A 23,290-nucleotide genomic window follows, 5' to 3' on the forward strand; every position below is an offset into this window, starting at 1 on the left:
AAAGCGTTGACCTCATTACTCAGTACACAGTAAGCACTCAATAAATGAAAATCTTTTAAAAACCAAGGTATCAAGTTTTGACTTAGCTAATTCTCAGTTTTTATTATTATTTAAACACTTGGCACATAGTAGATGCTCAATAAGTGCATTCGCTTCACCCTCCTCTGCACCCTTTGGATGTCCTGCTCCAACTCCTCCACGTTGGTGGGGCCGCCCCAGTCCCTTTCCACAGCCTCACCTGTGTTCTCGTCACTCTGCCAGCTGAGGTCTTTCTGAGCCTCCTTCTGGCTGAAGAGACTTTTCAGGATGGCACTGGCGATGGGCAGCATCATGGCGGTGGAGGCAGTATTGCTCAGCCACATGGACAGGAAGGAGGTGGTCACCATCATCCCCAGGATGAGCCTGGGAACAGAGGGCATTAAAGGCACACCCAGAACGGGGGCCCAAGAGATTCTCTGGTTCTATTTTGCCGACCCTGAGGAATCCAGCCCACTCGTTTTACAGATGGAAAGTTAAGGACCAGAGAAGACAAGCCAGTGACCAAGTAGGGACCAGATTCACTTACCAGCCTTATTTCAGGTCTAAGGAAACTGATTCCACACATTTAAGTGAGCTGGCCACAAGCACCCAAGGTAAAAGTATCCAAAGACACGCCAACCCTGAAATTTTCTCTCCCTTGACCCCCCAGTCCTTGATGGCTTCCATTACAGAATAAAGTTGCCTTGGTTTGGCACCAAGACAGTCCACCATATCCCTCCAAACCATCTTCCCAGCCTCTTCTCCCACTTCCCCTCCCACTCCTACCAGGCACCTTCTTAGACTCCCCTGATCTCACCAACACACCCCAATAGGCCCCAATCTCTTGCCTGCCTGCCATTGCTTGGCCCCTCCTAGCAGCAAGAATCCAAATTCCATGATCTTTTTCCTTTACATTGAATTGTTAACCTACCTGGAATTTATCTAAATGGATAAGATGAAGTAAGATCTAAGTAGATTATCTTTTTCAAAGAATAAGCCAATTATTCCAACCCTCACCATTTACTGAATAATCCTTTCCTTTCCCATGAATTTAGATTTCTTCCAGAATATGTATCCAGCATTTAAAAATCTATTTCTGGACTAATGTCATGCTGTTTTCATTGTTCTAACTTTATCATATGTTTGAATAACAGCCCCGCCCAGTCTTCAAGGTCAAACATAACCTGCTCCATGAAGTAGTCTACCGCTTACCTCTCCTGTGTGTTCCCACACCACATGCGCCCCTAAGGTTGGAATTCCGCTTTGCATTGGAATCAGTTCTATGGATAGTGTCTCTCCCACAGGACTCACAGTCCCTCCATGAGGAAACACAGCTACAGAACCTAGCAAAGGGCTTGACGTAGAGCAGATACTAGACACTTAGGAGTTATCTAGAACCTTCTTCTCCCTAATCACTACTATCATCGATTTTATCAACCCAAGAACTCTCAAAGCTATTTATCCTGTTCATCTCCACTCCCACCGTTCAAGTCCAGGCTGTCACCATTGCTTGTCTGGACACCCAGAACAGTCTCCTAACCAGGCTGTATTGGGTGTGTCACTCCTAATCTGCTCTCCACCTAGCAGCCTAGAGGAATTTTTTTTTTTTAATGCAAATCTGGTCATGTCATTCCCCAACTTAGAACCTTTAAAATGCACAGATTCATAACCAGCAAGGATGTGGATGTGATTCAGGATGGAAATGAGGAGAAAAATGCATCTTTATTTTACTTAACCTCTAAGGGAAATTAAGCATTTCCTTTGGTGATAAACAAAGGCAACAAAGTTCAATAGTATTAGAAGTGCCTGGGACTAAAAAAATAAAAAATAAAAAAAAAATAAAAAAAAAGAAGTGCCTGGGACTCCATTGCAATTAAGATCACAGATATTTTCAGATCATTTTATAATAGATGCAAATATCTTAGAATTTCACTGACACTCAAAACAGTCTTAAAACTGTGGCTGTTATTAGGCACTGAATCTAGTCACTGGATCTTACCATTTACTGTAAAGGAGTACAAATGGTACTATATCACAAATTTATCTGTTTTTAAAATTTTATTTGGATAACTGCATTTTGTTGTGGCTGTTGTTTTAAATCCTGTGTGTTATGTGCTTTATACATTTAAAAACATTATTCTAGTAACGGATCCTTAGGTTGCAACAAATTGTAAAGGAAAAAAAAAAACACCAAAGGAACAGTGAAACCCGATTTTAAAGGCCATTTAATCTTCTTAGAATAAAAGTTCAAATCCTAGCCAGGAAGCGGAGGCCCTGCAGGAATGGCCCCTGCCTCCCTATCTCTCCGGGCCATCTTGCCTCCTACTCCCCACCTGCTTGGGCTATTAAACAGCAAAATGGGATGATAATGGCCAGGATTTATTGCACTTTACAGGTCTAAGTTATTATACTTTCATTTTAGAGGCAAAGAGAGAGAAGTTAAGTCGTTTCCCAGAGCAGGAAAGGTGGGTTTCAGACCCAGCAGTCTGGGAGTCACACTGCTAAGATGGATCTCTCTAAAGCAACTAGACACTAATCCCTGGGGACAAGGCCTGTGATAAGTATTTCAATTGGCTCCCCAGGTGATTCTTATGCGCTTTTGAGAACAGCCTAAAAGCCTGGCACTGGTCTGGCACACAGAAAGGGCTCACAAAATATCCAGGGAATGAATGAGTAAATGGAAGGTGGGATATGATGAGCTTGTTGGCCTGGGTGACCAGACCAGGAAGAGTGAGTTTGGGCTCCAAGAGATGCGGTCCCTCTGCCTCCCCACCTTTGGACTGGACCCATTACCTGGTCTTACCTGGCTGGCTGGACCCCAGCGAGCATTAGGATCTTGAGGGCGATTCTCCGGTGCAGGTTCCACTCCTCAATGGCACTGGCCATGATCAGCCCACTGAGGAAGAGGAAGTTGGTGTCCAGGAAGTACTGGGGGCAGACTTTGTTGGAGGGCAGGATGCCCAAGAAGGGGAAGAGGATGATGGGCAGCAGGGCTGTCACCGAGAGGGGCAGGGCTTCCGTGCACCAGTACACCGCCATGAGCAGGATGACAAACAGGCAGCGGCCTTCCTGTGGGGAGGGTGGGGGTGAGATGCAGCTCAGAAGGGTCAGTGGAGCCCTGAGTGATAGGGGGAGAAGAGATCCTGGGGTAGCACCCTGTGTTCCACAGGGAAGCTATGGAGAGGATGAGCACCCAAAGTTTTGACCTTGAGCAGTTAGCATCACCTATCTAAGCCTCATTTTGCACAACTATACAATGGGAAGGCAATATCTGTAGATTTTATAAGACTGTTTGAGGATTAAATGAAATATTCCATTGGGTTAGAAGTAGACCCCAAGACGAGCATGAGTGTGAAAATAGTTTACTTGAGGGAGGATCCCAGAAAGTTCTGGAAGGACGACAACAGAGAAGTGAAACAGAAGGAAGCCAATACAGACAGTGTATTAATGAGAAGAACACCCCTGTGGCCAGTTGGGGCTCAATCCTGATGGGGGCCCCTGAGAGAGAGTGTAGATCATGCTTCAGGGTTGTCCTTCCGGGAGACAAGGGAGGTGGCTTTTTACCTGCCAACTCCTGGCCATCACTGGTTGAAGGCTGCTCCTGAGAGCATTAATTCCCCCAAAATTCTTGCCTGCCCTGCATAGAGTGAGAGAACACACCAGTACAGAGCATCTCAGGTTCAGTAGGAGGCCACTGGCACGTGCAGAATGGTGAGTGCCAATGGAGACGTGGAGAGAGCACCAGTAGCAGTTACCACATCCATGCACAGCACTTACACAATGCCCAACACAGAGCTCACACTCTGTTAACAGTAATAATAATAAGCAATATTTGTGGGGCTCTAAAGTACTGGGAACTGTTTAATCCTCACAAAATCCCAGAGGAGTAAGTACCCCCATTTTATGTAGCAGAAAGCTAAGATGCAAGGAGGTCACTAGCAAGACAATGATTGTGCAGAACATGTCAATCTGCATCCAGAGCCATCGCTCTTAATCAAGTACCCCCCAACTGTTATTAGCTCAATACTAGAACCTATGACAATTTGAAGGGCAACATTGAAGATTCAGAACAAAATAGCTCAGTGGTTGCCAGGGCTTGGGCAGGAGGTGCATGTATTGGGGAAGGGGGGCTGCAAAGGAGTTCAAAGAAACATTTTAGGGTGATGGAAATGTTCTAGAAACAAGAGTGTTGCAATGACAATGCCTTCACTTCTGAAACATCAGCGTCTCATAAGATCCATCGTCAATAGTGTCTTATTGTTATTCACATGGTCACTATTTGAATAAAATTTCTTACTGTCCTGACCTTGCTTTCTTATGGTCTTTCAAGGCAATGACCTTGCATGTTCCAGGAAACACAGACTATTTCTTGAATTTGATGCTGTCTGATACCATTTTATGCTTCTTACTTCTTACTCACAGTAGGTTTGGTTGACTTTATTCAGTGTCCACAAGAAATTGAACTGAATTTCATCCTAACAGAACATGGCATCGGCTACATGCAGACACTAGGACTAGTTAATCCATTTACCAGATGGGCAAGGGCAGGATCCGAGGGACTGACGGCTTTGGCAGCAATCCAAGCAAAGATTACCAGTGCCTAGGGTCTGGGAGAGTGGTAGAGGTAGTGAGAAGTGGTCAAATTCAGGGTGTATTTCCAAAATACAGGCTTCCAAAAGCCTGACAGCTTTGCTGAGGATCTGCTGGGTTGTGTAAGGGAGAGAGGGCAACCAGGAGGAATTCTAGTTGTTGGCCTCAGCAGGGGGAAGAAGGATGTAGTCACTTACAAAGCAGGGAAGACTGTGGGATACATCCATACCCATTTGCATACCTTGAGAAAATGCATCCTGTTTTCTCAAGAACCTGGCTGGAGTTGAGACCAGGAAAATGAGTGAGACATAGAGACTCCCTTGAGCCAGCAAATCTGACCATGCCAATTATAGAACGATTCTCGGTGGCTAGTTGTTCTCAAACTTGAGTGATCCTCGCAGACTCAGTCTACCAAGTCTCCCTCAAGCAGAGGTTTGCTGCTAAGTGTTTAACAGCTGGCTCTCTGAAAAGCTCTGTATGTGTGTATATGTGTGTGTGTGTAGAAATTTTTGATTACTATTCAGCGTGGTTAGGAAGTCACTCATGTCATTGACCCATGAATTCAGTTCTACTACGAATGTCAGTTTATCTTTTTATTTATGCTAGTGATTAAGACAAGAAGGAAACAATGAAGTATGTCAGAAATTCACTTGTTCACCAATGATGGGAGTGACTTCTGTACTGAATCAAATGATAGTTTTCAAATACTGGCAGATACTTCTTCATTTTGGGGGGTGTGTGCATAATGTGTCCACTGTTGACGCAACATATTTTAAGTTTAATCTGCACTAGTAACATTTTCCATCACTTTCTTAAATCTAGACAAGCAAAGGGCTCCTGGGTGGCTCAGTTGGTTAAGTGTCTGACTCTTGATTTTTGCTCAGGTCATGATCTCAGGGTTGTGAGATTGAGCCCCACATTGGGCTGGCGGTGGGCATGGAGGCTGCTTAAAATTCTCTCTCTCCCTCTGCTCTCCCTTGCCCCCCCCCCTCAAAAAAATAAATAAATAAAAGTCTAGACAAGCAACAATAAACTAAGCCCTATTTGCAGTGTTTGCCAACTTCTATGGTATAAATACCTCCACGTGGTTGATTTCAAGCTATCAAGTGAGCACTGAATGAGATAGGCAGAATCACACCACTACATAGTACTTCCTCCATCCATACTGAGATAAATAACGCAGATACAGATACTCTCAAGATCTTAGATACTAGTAAAATAATCAGGAAATGGTGAGGTTTGAGTATCTATTACCTTTGTGTTAATATATTGAATCACAAGTTTGTATGATTTCATTTTAAATATCTATGTTCACGACTGGCTAGCAAAATTTATGAAAACTTGACAATCAGATCTGAGAGCTAGGACACATGCTCCAGGACACTGTTGCAGGCTTTCAAGCAGAACATCTGTGCAAATCGCTACCAAGAAATCTGAGTCACGTTCTGTTGCAAACTGGACATTCTTCAACCCATGCTTGGTATCATGTTCCATAATGCAACTATTTTTTTAAAAATAAACTACTATTTTCTGTCAAGTCTTACTGCTGGCTCAGGAAGACATGCCACAGCTATCTTATTTTTTATATACCACCTGACAGACCGACAGGTATCCTGGCTTAGAAGACATATGTCTACCTTAGCTCAGGCTTCTATAACCAAATCCCATGGGCTTAGTGGCTGAAACAACAGACATTTACTTCTTATGGTCCTGGAAGCTGGAAAATCTAAGATCAAGGTGTTAGCACATTTGGGTTCTGGTGACAGCTCTCTTCCAGGCTTATAGATCCCATCTCCTTATTATGTCCTCACCTGGTCCTTACTTGGTGTGTGCACACAGAAAGCTCTCTTTCTCCAAAGGCTATAATCCCATTACGGGGTCCCATTCTCATAAACTGATCTAATCTTATAGTTTCAAAAGGACAATATAGGGGTTATATGAATGACTTTCTACCATTAACTTTGATAACCTAGAAGAAATAGAAAAACTTTTCAAAAAATATAACTTATTCAACTATTAGAAAAAGAAAAAGCCAAATGTTTCAGTATCTATTTTTTTTTTTTTTTTTTTTTTATTTATTTATGATAGGCACACAGTGAGAGAGAGAGAGGCAGAGACACAGGCAGAGGGAGAAGCAGGCTCCATGCACCGGGAGCCTGACGTGGGATTTGATCCTGGGTCTCCAGGATCGCGCCCTGGGCCAAAGGCAGGCGCTAAACCGCTGCGCCACCCAGGGATCCCCAGTATCTATTAAAGGGGCAAAATCAAGCATCAAAAACCTTCCTAAAAAAAAAAAAAAAAAAAAAAAAAAAAAAAACCTTCAAAAAAAGGCCTGCTGGCTTCAGTGGTAATTCTACCAAACATTTAAGGAATAAAAAAATACACATCTGGGCAGCCCCAGTGGCGCAGCGGTTTAACGCCACCTGCGGCCTAGGGTGTGATCCTGGAGACCCTGGATCGAGTCCCACATCAGGCTCCCTGCATAGAGCGTGCTTCTTCCTCTGCCTGTGTCTCTGCCTCTCTCTCCTCTGTGTCTTTAATGAATAAATAAATAAAATCTTAAAAAAAAAATACACATCTTACATAAGCTCTTCCAAAGAATAGAGAAACGAGATACAATTCATTTTATGAGGTCAGGGTAACCCTGCTACTCTCTTACCCTGACGAGGGCATTGAAAAGAGTAATGCTTGAGCATGATGGGACTTGCAAAGCCATCTGGGAAACCAGTTTCCTTGTCTCTCCTGCCTCTCATCACCATGCAAAAGAATTATGGAGACGATGACAACCAAAAACACCAACATTTTCATGTATTAACTCATTCAATGATGGGTACTAATACTATCCTCTACTTCATCCACATTATAGGGGAAGATCGTCCCCTACTAAAAACACTTTAGAGCAACTGCAGGAGAGAAAAATAAATGTGACTTTTCAAAAACTTGCTTTAGAGCGATAATTCACATACAATCAAGTATATCCATTGCTAAGTAACCAGTTTGAGGTTTAACAAGTGTACATACCCACAACCCATCCCAATCAAGATAGAGAATGTTTTTGTTACCCTACAAAGTTTCCTTTTGCCCTTTCTCGGTCAATCCTCATGCCCCTTTGAAAACACTGCTGATTTTTTTTTTTTTTTTAAGATTTATTTATTCACAAGAGACACAGAGAGACAGAGAGGCAGAGACACAGGCAAAAGGAGAAGCAGGCTCCATGCAGGGAGCCCAACGTGGGACTCAATCCCGGGTCTCCAGGATTAGGCCCTGGGCCGAAGGCGGCACTAAACCACTGGGCCACCCAGTCTGCCCTGTAATTTCCATCACTGGAAGCTGGAAGCTGGTATTGCCTGTCCCTGGACTTAAATGGAATCGCACAGGATGTACTTTTGTACTTTTTGCTCGGTACAAAGTCTACGAGATTCATCCACGTGGTTGTGGGTATCAGCGGTCCATTCTTTGTTACTGTTGGGTAGTATTCCACTGTGTGACTATACCACCGTTGGTTTGTACCTCCTTCTGCTGATGGACATTTGGATTGTTTCCAGTTTGGAGCAATATGAGTAAAGCTGCTGTGGACATACAAATGCATCTGCTTTGGGGGTGACATCCTATGCATCCTTTTGTTCAGGGTACATGTATGACACATTATGTAATGGGGGCAGGAGTGAGGGGTTACTGATAAATTCTGGCTCTAAGGGGTTGCCTTTCAAAGGCTCCGAGTCCCAGGCCTGTTTTCTCCCCCTTCCTCTTCTTCCCTCCCGCTCTCTCTCTGTTTCACTCTCTCTTATCTCTACTCACTCCCACTCCCACTCCTCCCTCCCTTGGTGCTCTCACCAAGATGTCAACACCAGTCCTTTGCGGAGGAACAGATAACAGCACATGTCGGCTGGGGAGGTGACCCAAGGAGAGTGGCAGGAATTGGGAAGTTGATCCTTGGCCAGAATGGGGGCTTTGCCAGTAAGTGGGTCAAGAGTGTGTTTCATTACCTCGCAGGTTAGTTAGGGCTTGGAGCAGGGCCGAGGTGACCCCAAATAACTTCCCTGCCCTAGCTGGGCTTCCTGTGGGCAAATGGATTCAGAATTGCCAGTTGGATGCCAGACATCTGGTGGGGAATTAATACATACCCCTGCTCCCCACACCCCCCGCCCCCATCCCTGTCAGGCTTGGAGGACAGCACTGACTCTGAGAGCAAAAATCTCCCAGGAGTCTTGGGGGCAAGGCCTGGAGAGTGGGCGCCCATACACACTGAGTGGTGGGCTCTCAGAGATCGGGCAGGCCGAACCAGTTCCCACCTCCAGGTCTTTGCAGCTGCTGTCGTCCCCTCTGCCGGGGCCCCTCCACCCCCATCTCTGTCCAGCTGGCTCCTGCTGGTTGTCTGGCCCTCATCTCAAAGGTCACCTCTTCAGGGAGCCCCTCTCTGGCCACACTATCGATTGTGGTCAGCTTTCCATTGTCTGGCCTTGTTCTTGTCAAGCACTTCCCAATCACTGAAGTACTTCTCTTTTGTTGCCTTATTCCCCCCTTTCATCCACCAGACCATGAGCTCCATACAAACACGACCCTTGTCTTTATTTGTTCACCTCTGTCTCCGGGGCCTCAATGGATATTGGCGGGATGAATGAATACATGATCTAAATCAGGCAGCACAAACACAAGGGCAGGGGACAGCTTAAGGAGTGAAGTGGGTTGGCAGAAGAAAAAAAAAATCCCATCGTTTTCTTGAGTCTGATTTGCACCTCTGGCAGTGCCGCTGTTTTAGTAGCAGGGAGACGGCTCTCACTTGACAGTAAATCACAGCTGGCACTAGGCCTCAGCGTCAGGAGTGCAATAGGGAGGAGTGGGGACTGTGGCAAATGGGGGTGGGTATAGGTTCCTCGAAGAATAACCACTGCTGCCCAGCTTCTGGTTGTTGTCATGAGAACAGGAACCCCATGATGCCAGATCTCCTGATTCTTCAAAAAAAGCTAGAAACCATGCTTTTATGTGAAATCTCAGAGTTTTAAAAAGATTTGCTTCTTAAGAGGAAAGTACAGGCAAAAAAAACAAAAACAAAAACAAAACCCACATCTGCAAGCAGTATCAAACCCATGGTCACCGCGTTTTGATCTCCGGTCTAAATGGTTTTAATTGGTATAACATTCCAGTAAAGTGCTCACACACACACAATTCCGAATCTAATGTCAAGTTGTTCACAGAACAAGAGGGATTATGGGAGGCTATATTAAAAAATCTCTGCTCCACTTTAAAATTCCTATCTTATATGCATAGAAACTCAGGTCTGGTGAGGAGCAGTGATCTCTTGAGGACCATGCAGAGCACCAGAGCAGAGGTCACCGCACCCAGGCCTGGTTACCACTTAAATGGTGGGCCAGGGAGTGGGGTCCAGGCAGATCCACGATTTTACTCCAGCCCACAGCACCTCTGTGCCCGCTCTGCCTCTTCACCTCCACCACCCCCTCCTCCCCTTTCATGAACTCAGACCAGCCACTTGGACGCATGGAAGTTCGGCCTGCAAACAGAGACTTCTTTGATCCCTCAAAGGCAGATTACGGTAGAAGCATCGAGTCACATGATCCCAGGGCCTTGTTCCTTTGAATTTTAACTTCTGGAGTTGAGGTTGGGGCAGGTGTCTGATCCTGCAGAAATTCATTTTCTGGGTCATCTCCAAGTCAGCAATTTGCCCCTTTGCCGCTTTGCTCTGCCCAGAGGCTCCGCTTCAGGAGATGGAATCTTGCTGAGGTGGCCCAGGATAGATGGAATCATGGCTTCTAGTGAAATAGCTCTTGGCGACCCGGCCCCTCCCCTGTGCCTTTAGAAGCTGGCACCGCTCGGCTGAATCCTCCAGGAGTGGATGAGCCTGAAGCAGGCCGCAGCCTGGGGAGACAGGTGCCGGCAGCTCTTGCCGATCCTGATTATCAAGGTTGACACAGCAGCCAGATTTTGGATGAACCTGATGTGGAGGGGGTTGGGGGATGCTGAAATGGAAGGGAAAAGAATGCCAAGGAAATCTCCAGAGCTGGGCCGTCCACACACAGAGCTTCTGCCCACACCTGGCTATAGATGTTTGAATTCATTAAAATTGAATGAAATTTGGGATTCCAGTTTCTTGGTCCCGGGAGCCACAGTAGCTCAGTAGCTCAGTAGCTACTTGAGACTAGCATCCACCACTCTGAATAGAGCAGATAAGAACATTTCCATCATCAGAAAATTCTGGTGGACAGAGTTGCTCATTTGGCCTGAGGCCCAGGAAGTCTGGGTGTGGTGGTTCTGCTACAGAATCCGAAGGCCACTGAACCCCCTAAGCGTGAGTTCCTTCACTTGCAGACCGAGAAGAATATGGTACATCCCAGGGGACCCCATTAGACTGAGTGTGCGCGAGAGCACTTGCAATATGTACTTGACCGGCAGGCTGCTGGTCTTAGGAGTGAGATTACGAATACACTTCTATTTCTTCATTATATGCCTTACTTTCCAAATTTCAACCACAAATACGGTATTTTCTTAGAGAAGACTTTCTCTGAATACACCAGTAATATATCTGTAAAACTCTGGGGTTGCACTTTCTTTCTCCGAGGATTACTAGATATTTCATTGTTAGTGGAAATTTGAGGCCAGCCTGATTTCTTCCTCCGTATAGCTCACCTGAAGTTTTTGCCTTGATATCCATAAGATTTTTTATTTAAACCCGCCAGTCCATTAATGCACCATGAAATAAATAAATAAACTATATATATCAGTGTTGATGAGACTCTAGAAGTTTTTTTTTCTGGGACACAGAAAATCCGCATATGTTTTACTTTCGTCTTAGGGAAGTTTTCCGCTATTAAAGATTCTAATACAGATGGTCCCCAACTTTCGACGGTTCAACTTCTGTTTTTTCTGCGTGAGGATGGCATGCAAAGCAACACACACACGGCAGAAACCATACTTTGAATTTTGATCTTTTCTCTGGCCAGCAATAATCAGTGATGCCCTCTCATGCTCTTAACAGATGCTGGGCAGCAGCCACGGGCACGCAATCCCAAAGGGCAACCACCTATGCACCTGCCACCATCATGCACCCATGCAACCATTCTGCTTTCCATTTCAACACTCGGCATTACATGACTCTGCCCAACTATAGGCTAACGTAGTGTTCCAAGCACTGTTTAGGGCAGAAGAGGCTGGGCTGGGCTGTTCGGTAGTTTAGGTGTAGCAAATGCATTGGTGACCTACGATATTTCCAACTTACAATCAGTTTGTCGGGATGTAACCCTGCTGGAAGTGGAAGAAGAGCTGCACTGTTTTCTGTTCTATTTCTTTATTTCGAGCAATGCCAATTATGCATTAGTTGGATTTCCTTTGTATACCACACTGGTCATTTCCTCTCCTCCTTTCTTACTTTTTTTTTTCCCACTTCATCTTGCTCTATCTTCTTCAGCCTGCATATCATGTCCCTGAGTATGTTTTTATTTTATATTTTGTATTTTTTTTCTGACTATGTGTTTAACCTGTCTCCATCTTGCTGTTTCTAATATGGCTTTTATAAAAGAGCAGCTGTATTTTTCTCTTCCTCTCCTTCCAGAACCCTGCTTTCTTCACGTCCTTCTATTTTTCACTGCCTCTCCTTTGACCCTTTTATTTCACGTCTTGAGATTTATATGAGGAAGGCCATGATTTCTTTAATTTTTTTTCTTATTTCACAGAGAAGTGTCTGTTCCACAGTTTCTCCTCCTTGATAATGCAGCTCTTCCAGTATTCATTCTTTACTTTGTATTTGATATTCTCTGTTATCTTATTTCTCATACTGCCTTCCTGCAGGTCCCATGCTGGCTCCTCATCACAGAACAGGGCAGGGGGCCATTCTTCTCAGGTGAGTTCTTTGTGAAAGGTGAGTGTGAGGAGAGGGGCTGGAGGGAAAGCTGAGGCAGCAGGGGTCTATGCATTGGCAGCGCTGATCTTCCCAGAACCCTGTCTTACCAGCACTGCCTGAAATATGTCTCCATTCTAAGCAAGAATATCATAGTTCTTTGGTGTCTCTTTGAGCTTTACATCACTTAAAAAAAAAAAGATTTTATTTATTCATGAGACACACAGAGATAGAGGCAGAGACATAGGCAGAGGAGAAGCAGGCTCTATCCCAGGACCCCGGGATCAGGACCTGAGCCAAAGGCAGACCCTCAACCACTGAGCCACCAGGCGTCCTGAGCTTTACAACTCTTTGACTAAGAAAGTGAGAACCACTGAAGCCACACAGTGGGGCGCTATCGATCCTTTCTCTTCCGCCTGCCACCTGAACATCCCGCTTTGTGCCCAGGATCTTCAAGCCTCCTCATCCAGTTCATCTGAACTCTGTATTGTCACATGTGTCTTGGGGACACTGCCTTCCCCACTGTGCATGGCTCAGGCTTTGCCAGCATTCATAAAGGGCTCAGAAGGTTTGAAAAATACTTCAGAAGTCTGGACGCTGCCCAGGAACTGCTGAGGCTCGAGTCACTCCCGGCCTCCTGCAATGTGGCCCAAACCCCACCGCCAGCGTCCGCCTGTCTTCACACCCTGGGGATGGCACTGCGATCTGGCGTCTTTCCTCAGGATGGCGGGTTCCTCTCTCTCTGCTGCTCTGTTGCTGCTTTCAGACTGCTTCAAAAAGGTGAATGGAACAGAAAAGTCTGGATCCCAGCAACTTGAACCAAAAGTGCCTTCCACCTAGGGCTTTGGTCATCAGAAAGGGTTGTCCTGCCTTTTTGCTTATTTATATTTATACGCGCAGGAGAAGTAGCACAGGCTCTGGAATCAGGCAAGCCTGAGTTAGAACTGCAGTACTTCCATACTCTGGCTGTGTGATCCGGGTATTCAACTGGCCTCAGCCTCAGTTTCCTTATCTGCTGTAGGCACGTAATAATAGCACCTTCTTTGGAGAGTGATTTCTATTTACACCTGGAGAGAATAAGATAACCACTGACCCAGTGAAAGTTATGCGAAAGCACTCAATAAATATGAGCTGTTATGTTTTCTTTGTTCTTAGTAATCATGGAGTCATGGTGTTACTACATTCTTAATAACACAAATTTAATTCCTTGCAATTAGGCTTCGGAAATGCTGTTCTTAATTCTTAAAAAAAAAAAAAAATCTTAAAATATCAGAGAATGGGCCTGAGATCATTTAATTCAGTGGTTCTCAACAGGGAGTAATTTTGTCCCCTGGAGGACATTTGTCTGGGGACATTTAGGGTTGTCATGATGGGGAGGGTGCTTCTGGTGTCTAGTGGGTAGAGGCTTGGATGCTGCTAAACACCGGCCAATGCATAGCACAGCCCCCCAAGAGAGGATTATTTGTTTTTGTTTTCAGTACTGTCAATGTCATTAGTGTCAGGGTTGACACGCCCTGGTCTACACTTCCCCCAGTACAATGATCATCCAGAGAAGGAGAGTGTCTTGCCTGAGGTCACACAGCGAGTACAAGGGAAGGACTTACCTTACCTTGTTTCATTGAAAGACTGCTGCCTTGAGCTTTACCAGGCAGGGCATTTGGGAGCAGGGCTGGAAGGGGTGAGGCAAGTGCCCCATCTGACAGCAAGCCCAGCTTAAACGTTGCTCCCTGGGTGCCTCACCAGGCTTACGCTGGTCCCTGCCCTGGGTGGGAGCAAGAACGGGGGCCACAGGGTTGGTCAGGACAGTCCCTGACCCTGACCTCGTCATGCCAAGCTAGCCTCGGCATTTCTTACAGGAAGCCTTATAATCCCCCCACCAAGGAAATCTCAGCTTCTTGGGTTTAGCCAATCCATTACTACAGGGATTAAAGTCTGCAGACAAAATACGAAGAGATGAAGTGGGGGAGAAAGAAAAAAATGCCATGTCAGGTGGTTAATTTTTGAGCTGGGGAATGATTTTCCAGGCAGACACAAGGCCATTTTTTTCCATTGCCCCCAAGCTTGCCCTCCCGCTTGCCCCGGCAAATGTTCTCTGAGGCCAGGGCAGGAGCGGTGCAGAAACCACCCCCCCGCCACCACCATCCCTCCTGTGCCCCATCTCCCTACTGAACTGCGGCAGGCGTTTTTGTCAGGACACTGAGCCATGGCCAGGCTCCCAGCGGGCACCAGAGGTGGCTCCCTGCCAGGCAGAGAGCGGCTTGGCCAGCCCATCAGGGAGTAGGACTGAGGCCAGCAGCCCCCGGTGGTGCCCTCCAGCTAAAGGCCCACTAAAGGCCCATTCCCTAGGGGGGCGCAGGGCGGACTGTGGGAAGCCCCAAACTCTAGAAAGGCAGAAGCGATGCCTTAAACCGCTCAGTATTCTCTCATGACCCCCAGCTCAGTGCCTGTGCAGTGAACAGAACCCTTGCAGCCACTGGGGGCTAGAAGCTTCGTAGCTCAGACACTAGCTACTGGTGTGAGTGACCTCAAGCAGGCCACCTCCCCACTCAGAGCCTCAGTGTGCACACAGATAACATGAGAGCGATGGCATCACAGTCACCAGGGTGGTCCGGCACCTGGAGGATGACCAGCCCCCAAGAGGCAGGAACGGTTGGGATCAGCAGAAGCAGCAGCACACAGGGAGTTAGGACACAGTGGTGGAAATCTGGGCCTGGCCCCAAAAAGCAGAGGACCCTAGGAGTCATGCTCTTGGCATCCCGAGCCAGAGTGCCTGGGTTCACATCCTGCCTTGACTGCCTCCTGGAGTAGGTGACATAGCTCTATGCCTCAGTCCCCTCATCTGTAAAATGGGGATGATGATAATGATAAGAATTTCAACTCCCGGAGTTATTGTTACAGGGATTGAGTAAGTTAATGTAGATAATGTGCTGGGAGCCACACCTGGCACCAAGTCAACGCTTCACAAAACGTGAACCACTGCTGACAAGCTCTGTTTCCCTGAGCTCATTTCTTGCCCCTGTTGCTTTTCTGTTACTTTCCTACCCTTGGAAACTAGAAATTTCCTCCCAAGGATCTGCGAGGTACTTCAGGTCTGCCAAGTAAGGATGAAGGCAGTGATTCTGGGTGACACACAGACATGGATCCCAAAGGGAAGAGAGTTTGGAGCACACACACACCACTGGCCCCCCAGGGAAAGGGAAAGGGCCTGGTCAAGCAAAACAAGAGAGAACCCAAGAAACAGAGTTGCATCTAGGCCTGTGGCCTCCACTTGCAAAGGGGGAGTTAACCAAAGCAGGCGAGGCCCAGGGGTGCAAGGCTGCCAGGAATCGCATAGTTCTGGGGGTGAAGCCTGGTCTAGCACTCAACCAGCTGCAAGCTCTGGACAGAAAGGTGTCCCTTCTGGGCCTCTGGGTCCTCATCAGTACATCAGGAGGCATGTTACGCCATCCTCAGAAAACTGGGAGAGAGATCAAAGGGAGTGTGGCCGTGGCCCTTCTGTGAAAGCCCCACAGACTGGGGGCACGTCCCCTCTCTCCTCTCTTCTCCCTTCCACTCCCCACCCAGTCTCTCCAGCGACTCTCGCTCATTGGCTCAGAGAGATACCACAGCTGTGGCATGGAGCACTGTTACCGGGCCAGGGAGGTTCCCAGGGATTCCCTTGTTCAATCCTACACACAGCCCCATGAGGCAGCTACAACTGCCATCCCCAGCCTGCCGTGGCTCAGAGAGCTTGGGTGACTGGCCCAAGGTCACACTGCCTCAGTATGAGCCCTAGATGAGGACTATAAAGCTACCATCTACTGAGGGCTTCTCCTGGCAGCTGCCGAGCATGCCCTTGCCATGCATTAACTCACTTGCTCAGCACACGAGCCCGTTTAGAAATGAGAAAATAGGCACCGAGAGGTACCCCCACTTTTTGATTCATGGGTGCGCTTCTAGGCAGAGATGGAGTGGGACTCCCTCCATGTGGTCTGAGCCCAGGGCCCTGGACCAGGCCCAGCAAGGAAAATAGCAGTGACAGTAACAGCCAGCGCTTACTCTGCGCGGGTGCTGGGCTGAGCTCCTTTACATGTATTGTGACTTTTGTTCCATACACATTCTGGTATTAAAGAAAACGAAAGGACACTCAACAGAAAAGTACTTTATAAGCCCTGTCTCATCCTCTCTGGGTCTGTTCAGCCTTGAGGATACACAGAGCTGAGGTTAGTGTGCCCATTTTCCAGGAGGAGACTGAGGCTTAGAAGGTTAAGCCGGAAACAAGCCCAGGGTGATCCAGAAGGAAACAGTGGCGGCAGCCCAGAAGTCTGGTCTGGTTTCCCACCAGGGCTCTCCTCTCCTGTGCCTGAAAACAGCCGAGGAAGCAGTTAAGACCCACCTGTGTCCATCTGGGCCCAAAACTCAAGGGGGGAAAGAGGAAAAAGTGTGTGGGGGGGGACTCGCCTCGGGAGACCTCCGAGGCCAGCCCCCTCACCCTCCTACCATTCCTCTGGACTGGATTGGTTAGACCCCTGGACTCATTAGCAGATGTTCTAACAAGTTCAAGTTCTTGAAGACATTCATTAAAAGTGTTCCTGGGGCAGCTCACACATCACGGCTGTCCAAGCTTCACTAATCATTTATTAGTGGGGGGGGGGGGAGCCCCATGGGACTCGGGAGGCCCCAGCCCGGGCTCAGCCCAAGGGGGATAGAGCACATTGTTCTGAAAAAAGAAAGCCACCCACAGTGTGACCTTGGGCAGTTCCTTCCCCTCTCTGGGCCTCAGTGTCCCCATCTGTCCAGAGGGCCCTTCAGTTCCCAACGTGGGGTAGGGGTACACTTAAAGCCCCCCTCAGGGCTTCCCTACCCGCCCTGCTTCTCAAGAGCCCCTCCCCACGTCTTTGGAGGCCTGTACTAACAGGAGCCCTTTCTCTGGCCAAAAGTGAAATCTGGCTTGAAGGCAAGAGGAGGATGTGACTCTAAATCCCAGCTATGCCCTGGTACTTAGTGTCTCCATGTTCAGGGGGCCAAGGGCCTGTCTCCTGGGAAGGGTTGTCTTGAGGCCCAGGAAGATCATTTGATGAACACCTGTCATGCTCTTACCTCAGTGCCTTGCACCTCCGTCCCTTGCTCTTCCTTTATATGTGCTCAGCTTTGTTCAAATATCTCCATCAGTATTTGTTCAAATATTCCCTCCTCAATGAAACCTTCCTGACTCTACAATTGCACTACCTCCATTGTCAACTCCCCGCTCCCCTTCCCTGATTTTATTCTTATCACCATCTGCCATACCATAGATCTTATTTTTCTGGTTTCTTTTTTTCAATGTCTCCCTCCCTAGAATGTCAGTTCCATAAGTACAAAGACTTGCAACTATATGGTTCACTGCCATGTTCCTCTGGAATAGTAGGTGCTCAATTAATAGTTTTTGACCGAATGTATTAATCACTTGGGGACGGTGCCTGGCATACAGGAAATAGTCATTTTATTCCACATTCCTTCTGGACATATTTATTAAGCACCTACTGTGCGCCAGGTGTTTGTTGGAAGGTACATTGGTGAATGAACAAGGTAGATGGGATCCCTGCTTGTAATTTACTATTTGCAGAGCACTTTACTGTTTTCTTTAAAATATATATTTTATTTGTCTGAGAGAGAGAGTGCAGAGAGAGAGAGAGAGAATGAGTAAGGGTGAAAGGGAGAGGGAGAAGCACATTCCTCACTGAGCAGGGAACCCAATGAGGGGCTCCATCCCAGGACCCTGAGATCACAACCTGAGCCAAAGGCAGCCACCTAACCAACTAAGCCACCCAGGGGCCCTGAGGCACTTTACTGTTAACAAAATCTTAGCTTTCCTGGATCCTCACGATGGCCACATGAGGTAGGCAGGCCCATTAGACAGATGAGGAAACTGAGTCTGGCACATGCTTTGGTCACTCGTGGAGCAAGTTCTTGGCCACACCAGCGGGCAACCCGGGTCAGCTGAGGCCATATCCTGTGCGCCCACTACTTTGCACTAGGAGTCTGTCCTGCTCCTAACACTTTCAATTCTCTACTATTTCCCATCATTCCACTCATACTCTGGTCAGGCAGGCCCTGCTCCAGGCATCCTGGGAGCCCCAGTGGCACACATGGGGAGTTGGAGGAAGCTGGCCCCTGCTGCAGAGGCCTGACCTATGGAGTTTCCAAGCCCCTTTTGACAACGACCCTCTGTTGCCCACAATCCCTCCCTTCTCAGGCTTCTGGGGTTCCAGACTTCAGACTAAGAAAAAGAGGTTTCTCTCTGATAAGCTCTATCTCATTGAATCTCTGCAGCCCCTAGGAAAAGCTTATTCTGTTTTATAAGGGAGGAAACAGAGGCTCAGAAGACCCAAGAACCCACACAGTGAGTGCGGGGAGGAGGCCAAGAGGACCCAGGAGTAAGCCTCATACTCTGTAAAGCACTTCCAGAGCCTGGATCCCCAAGCTCATTTGTAATGCAAATATTACTACCACTAGTAGTAAAATAACACTAATAGCAACTATTGACCTAGTACCTCTTATGGGCCAGGCACAGCCCCAAGTATTCAAGGTATATGAGCCAACACCCTTACGAGGTAGGTCCTATCAGTCCTCATTTTACAGAGGGGGAACTGAGGCACAGAGAGGCTAAGTCGCTTGCCCACGGTCATACAGCCAGGAAGAGAGGGAGCAAGAGGACTCCCGGAAGTTTGGTGTCATGTCAGTGTTCACACTTTCACGACACTGCCCCTCTCCCCCAGAAAGTGGTTCTGGGAAGGACACGCCAGCCCAGGGATTCCAGGCAGACCCCTCTCCTAAAGGAAAAAAGCCAAGGTCTGGAGGAATCTAGGTCCCCAGAAGAAAAAAGGTGGGGAGCAGGAAATGGAAACAGGCCCCCTAGGTGGGCGTCAGGTTAGCAGAGGTGAGAAGTGCCTTCAGAACAGGTCTCAAGCCCCTGGTCCCCCAGCAAGAGGAGGGAGATGACCCTCGAGCAGGGTGCAGCCCCAGGCCTCTGCCGGGCTCCCTGGCCTGGACACCCCATGTTCTCGGCCCAGATGTCAGCGCCCCTCAGATACACTTGCCAGCCAAGTGCCAACACGTCTAGGTTTGGGGTTCAGCTGTAAAACGCCCTGCTCAGCACCCACACACACACACACACCCCTCACCGAGGTTTTGCTAAGTTCCAGGCCTTTCAAAGAGAAGGGGCCGCAGAGGCGGCGGGGAGAGCAGTGTGTCAGGAGAGGAAGGTGCAAGTGCGAAAGTATGGGGACAAGCAGCTGTGAGTGGCAGAGAACAAGGGCCTCTCTTGTTTCTCCCAACGGACCAGTGTGTCGCCCGCTGAGAGCCCTGGGGCAGAGGGGACGAGGGGTCAGCTCCACCCAGCACAGCCAGGAGCAGGCTGGGCGGCAGGGGTATTTCCAAATCCTCCCCACCAGTGAGGCCTCTGCAGCCAGGCTGTGGCCCACAGGCAAGCACAGACCCCCAGGCCTGCTTCCTTTTTCTTTTTTTTTTTTAATTTTATTTTATTTATGTATTTGAGAGAGAAAGAGAGAGAGAGAGAGCAAGTCAGGAGAGAGGCAGAGGGAGAAGCAGCGGGGAGCCCCATGCAGGACTCGATCCCAAGTCCCTGGGATCATGACCTGAGCCGAAGGCAGCCGCTCAACCACTGAGCCACCCAGGCACCCTCGGCCTGAGTACTGGACAGAAAATGGGATTTGACTGTGCCTGCCTCACAGGCTGGCTGGGGGATCAAAACAATGAACACACAGAAGGCGAGCTTCTGGAGCACCACACCACGGAAGTTCGGGGCCTGAGGTCGCTGTAGCAGGGGCGTCCCGTGCTGTGGGATGTTTAGCCCCATGCCTGGCCTCTACCCACTCAATGCCAGTCACACCTCCATCATGTCGTGACAACCAGTAATGTCTCCAGACTCTGCCAATTGTCTCCTGTGGAGCAAAATGCTTGAGACTCACTGATTTAAAGCAGTTCCCAGAACCTGGAACGTAGTAGGTGGTTTGCCCATGAAATCAGGTCAAATTTGTTGAGACCTTTACAAACATTATTGGTTATGACACTATCAGGTTATAGGTGAGGCACAGAGAGGTTAAGTAACTGGCCTAAGGTTACACAGCATATTAAAAAGCCAGGATTTGAACCCAAGCAGCCAAATCCAAGCTCCCATCCATCATGTATGACCACCCCATGTTAGTTCCTGTCTTCAGAGAGCATCCTGAGACTTCCAAACTCCTACTCGGGCCAGGATGACATCTCTGTCTTCTGGAAAACTCTTCCTGAGGTCCCTGACAGCAGGCGGCACAATCACTTCCTTTCCCCTTTGCCTCCACCCAACCAGGCAAGAGTGTGGGCCTTCAACAAGGTAGGCCAAGGGTCAAATGCCAGCCCCACTACTCATTCAGTGACTGTGAGGTGCTGGGCAAGTGGCCTCACTTCTCAGCCTTGACCTTTCCATCTGTAAAATGTGTCCATCATCCCTGCATCACAGGTCGTGGCTAAGAGCACAGATTCCAGAGCTAGAATGCCAGGGTCTGCAGCTTCCAAGCCTTGGGAGTGTAGACAAGTGGCTAAATCATTCTGTGCCTCAGTTCTCCCATCTGTGAATGTGGGCAAGAGCAGCACTTGCCCCACAGAGCCGTGGTGAGCATAATGAGCTAGCAAGCATATGCTGAGTGCTTTGAATTGGGCCTGGCACTTAATAAGTACTGGAGAGGTGCTGGCTACGACTCTTAGGAGCCTCCTGGGGCACGGATCAGGCATGTGGCCCAGGCCATCAACAAGCTTGAATTCACTTCCTGCAGCCTCCCAGGGACCCCAGCACATTCCTGTAACAGAGCTTATACGGTTGAAATCAAATCCCCATCTTGGCCCAGACTGCTGATAAGGACCTACGCAGGAGAGTAGAGCAAAGGGACAGGCGGGCCAAGAGAGCCCCCGGGCTGGCCAGCAGGGGCCTGTGGTCCCCTCAGCCCTCTTCCCACTTCTTTATCAGCTGGGGATCACTGTTCCGTTCTGTGTGTTGGTGCTTCCCTCTACCCAACAACACAGGCTCATCCCCATTGGTTACCTCTCGCCCTGTAGGTTTCAGGGACAAGGAGCAGAGCCAAGAGCCTGGTACCCCCATAATGCAGATAAATAGCAACAGCCAGGCTCCTTTCCTGAGCACCTACTCTGTGTCAGATGTTTTGAAGTCTTCCCAGCAAGTAGGCTTTGATATGCCCACTTTGCAGATGAGAAAATTGAGGCTCAGAGGAGGGAAGTAACCTGGCAGGAGGTGCTTTGAACTGTGTCCTGGTGTGTCTCTCCCCTGATGCATCTCAGCGGGAAAGAACAGCTCAGGAACACGGGTGTGACTTGTTCCAGGCCCCAGTCAGGTCTGGCTCTGCTAAGGTGTTGATTCTGTGTCTTCAAGGTCGGGCAAGGGTGAGGGGGGGGAGGGGAAAGGGAGGGAGGGCAGAAAGTCCTGCTCATCAGTCCAGAGGGCACTGTCCTGTTGCGTCTGGTCGGGAAACGATCTTGCTCCCTGCTGCATCCCCAGGAATCACATCGGCCTGTTTACACACCTGGCAGGAGCTCCAGGAAAGTGGAAAGTTGGCCGGGCCTCAGAGGAGCAGCTCCGAGGCCAAGGGGGCCATGTGGGCAAAGGGTCAGACCCTGCCGGAGAGCGTGCAGGGGCAGGGATGAGGGTTCTGGGACCACCTGGCTGGGAGCAGCTGGGAAGGTCCCTCAGGCCCTCTCTGGGCCTCGGTCTTTCCAACTTTAGAAAGGAGAGCCAGAATGCTGCCTCTAGCTCAGGTCTTCCACAAATGCCACAGTCTGGAGTTTCTGAAAATTCATGTCTTCTGAAATCAAGGCCACCTGGGTTCAAATCCAAGTTAAATCATTCACTGGTCTCCTGAGTACCTACTACATGTCTGGTGCTGTCCCAGGCACGGGGGATGCTGTGGGGAACAAAACAAGCTGTGCCCTTCCATTGCCCACTGCCTACTTTTGAAGGCAGACAGTGAGCAAATAATGACCATAATTCAGACTGTGATGAATTCCACGAAGGAAATAAAACAGGAGGATGTAGAGAGTGACCGGTGGGGTAAGGAGGACAAGTATTCTTGAGGAGGGGTAATCCGGGAGGACTCCTCAGAAGAGGTGCTTGTTAGGGCTAAGACTTGAATGACCAGAAAGATCCAACTGTGGCAGATCAGCAGCAAGAGCAACCCAGGCAGAGAAAACAGCAAGTGCAAAGGCCCCGAGGCAGGAACAAGCTTGGTGGGTTTGAAGAACCAAAAGAAGGCCTACGAGGCTAGATCAGTAGCCTCGTGCGAGAAGAGAAGACTATGGAAGACCGAATCAAGTGTGTGTTCTAGTTTCTGAATTTGACGCTCTGATATCTTGGGACCTTGATAACTCTGAAAGGTCAGCCCCTCCCAGGGCTAGCTAGTTCCTCGTGATAGTAAATAACTCAGGTGTTTTTCAGATGCAAACCTGCCCAATCCAAAGCCCACACCCGCAACCACCTCTCTTATTTGGCTCTCTCTGTCTCCAGGCCATGATCCACCCACCGGCCTTAATCACTGAGGGTCAGGTACCAGACACCTAGGGGACAGCCTGCGCCCCAGAGCCCATTGAAGTGATTTGCACCAGCCAATCCTCAGCTGCTTACCCTGACTTGCCCATTCCTTAAATGCATAATAAACTGACAGATAGTGATAAGGTAAGGCAGGGAAGAGAATGGAGGATTTTTTGTTGTTGTTGTTGGTCAGGGAAAGCCTTTGAGGAGGGTCATCTTTGAGCGGAGATGAAGTGAGAAAGCAAGCCTTGCAGACATCTGGGGAAAGAGCAGTTCAA

The 23,290-nt window shown here is 48.4% G+C and overlaps 1 protein-coding gene across 2 annotated transcripts in view; it reads right to left on the minus strand.

Annotated features, from left to right (window-relative positions):
* SLC13A3 (solute carrier family 13 member 3) overlaps positions 1 to 23,290 on the minus strand; it is a 74,888-nt gene that overhangs the window by 45,186 nt on the left and 6,412 nt on the right. For both annotated transcript variants that reach the window (XM_038572506.1, XM_038572507.1), the window contains exons 2-3: positions 2,822 to 3,087; positions 239 to 402 (exon numbers count right to left, since the gene is read on the minus strand). In XM_038572506.1, the coding sequence (XP_038428434.1) occupies positions 239 to 402; positions 2,822 to 3,087 (430 nt within the window). The remainder of the gene's footprint in view (positions 1 to 238; positions 403 to 2,821; positions 3,088 to 23,290) is intronic.

Source organism: Canis lupus, chromosome 24 (genome assembly GCF_011100685.1).
Source record: "Canis lupus familiaris isolate Mischka breed German Shepherd chromosome 24, alternate assembly UU_Cfam_GSD_1.0, whole genome shotgun sequence".
NCBI classification, from domain to species: Eukaryota; Metazoa; Chordata; class Mammalia; order Carnivora; family Canidae; genus Canis; species Canis lupus.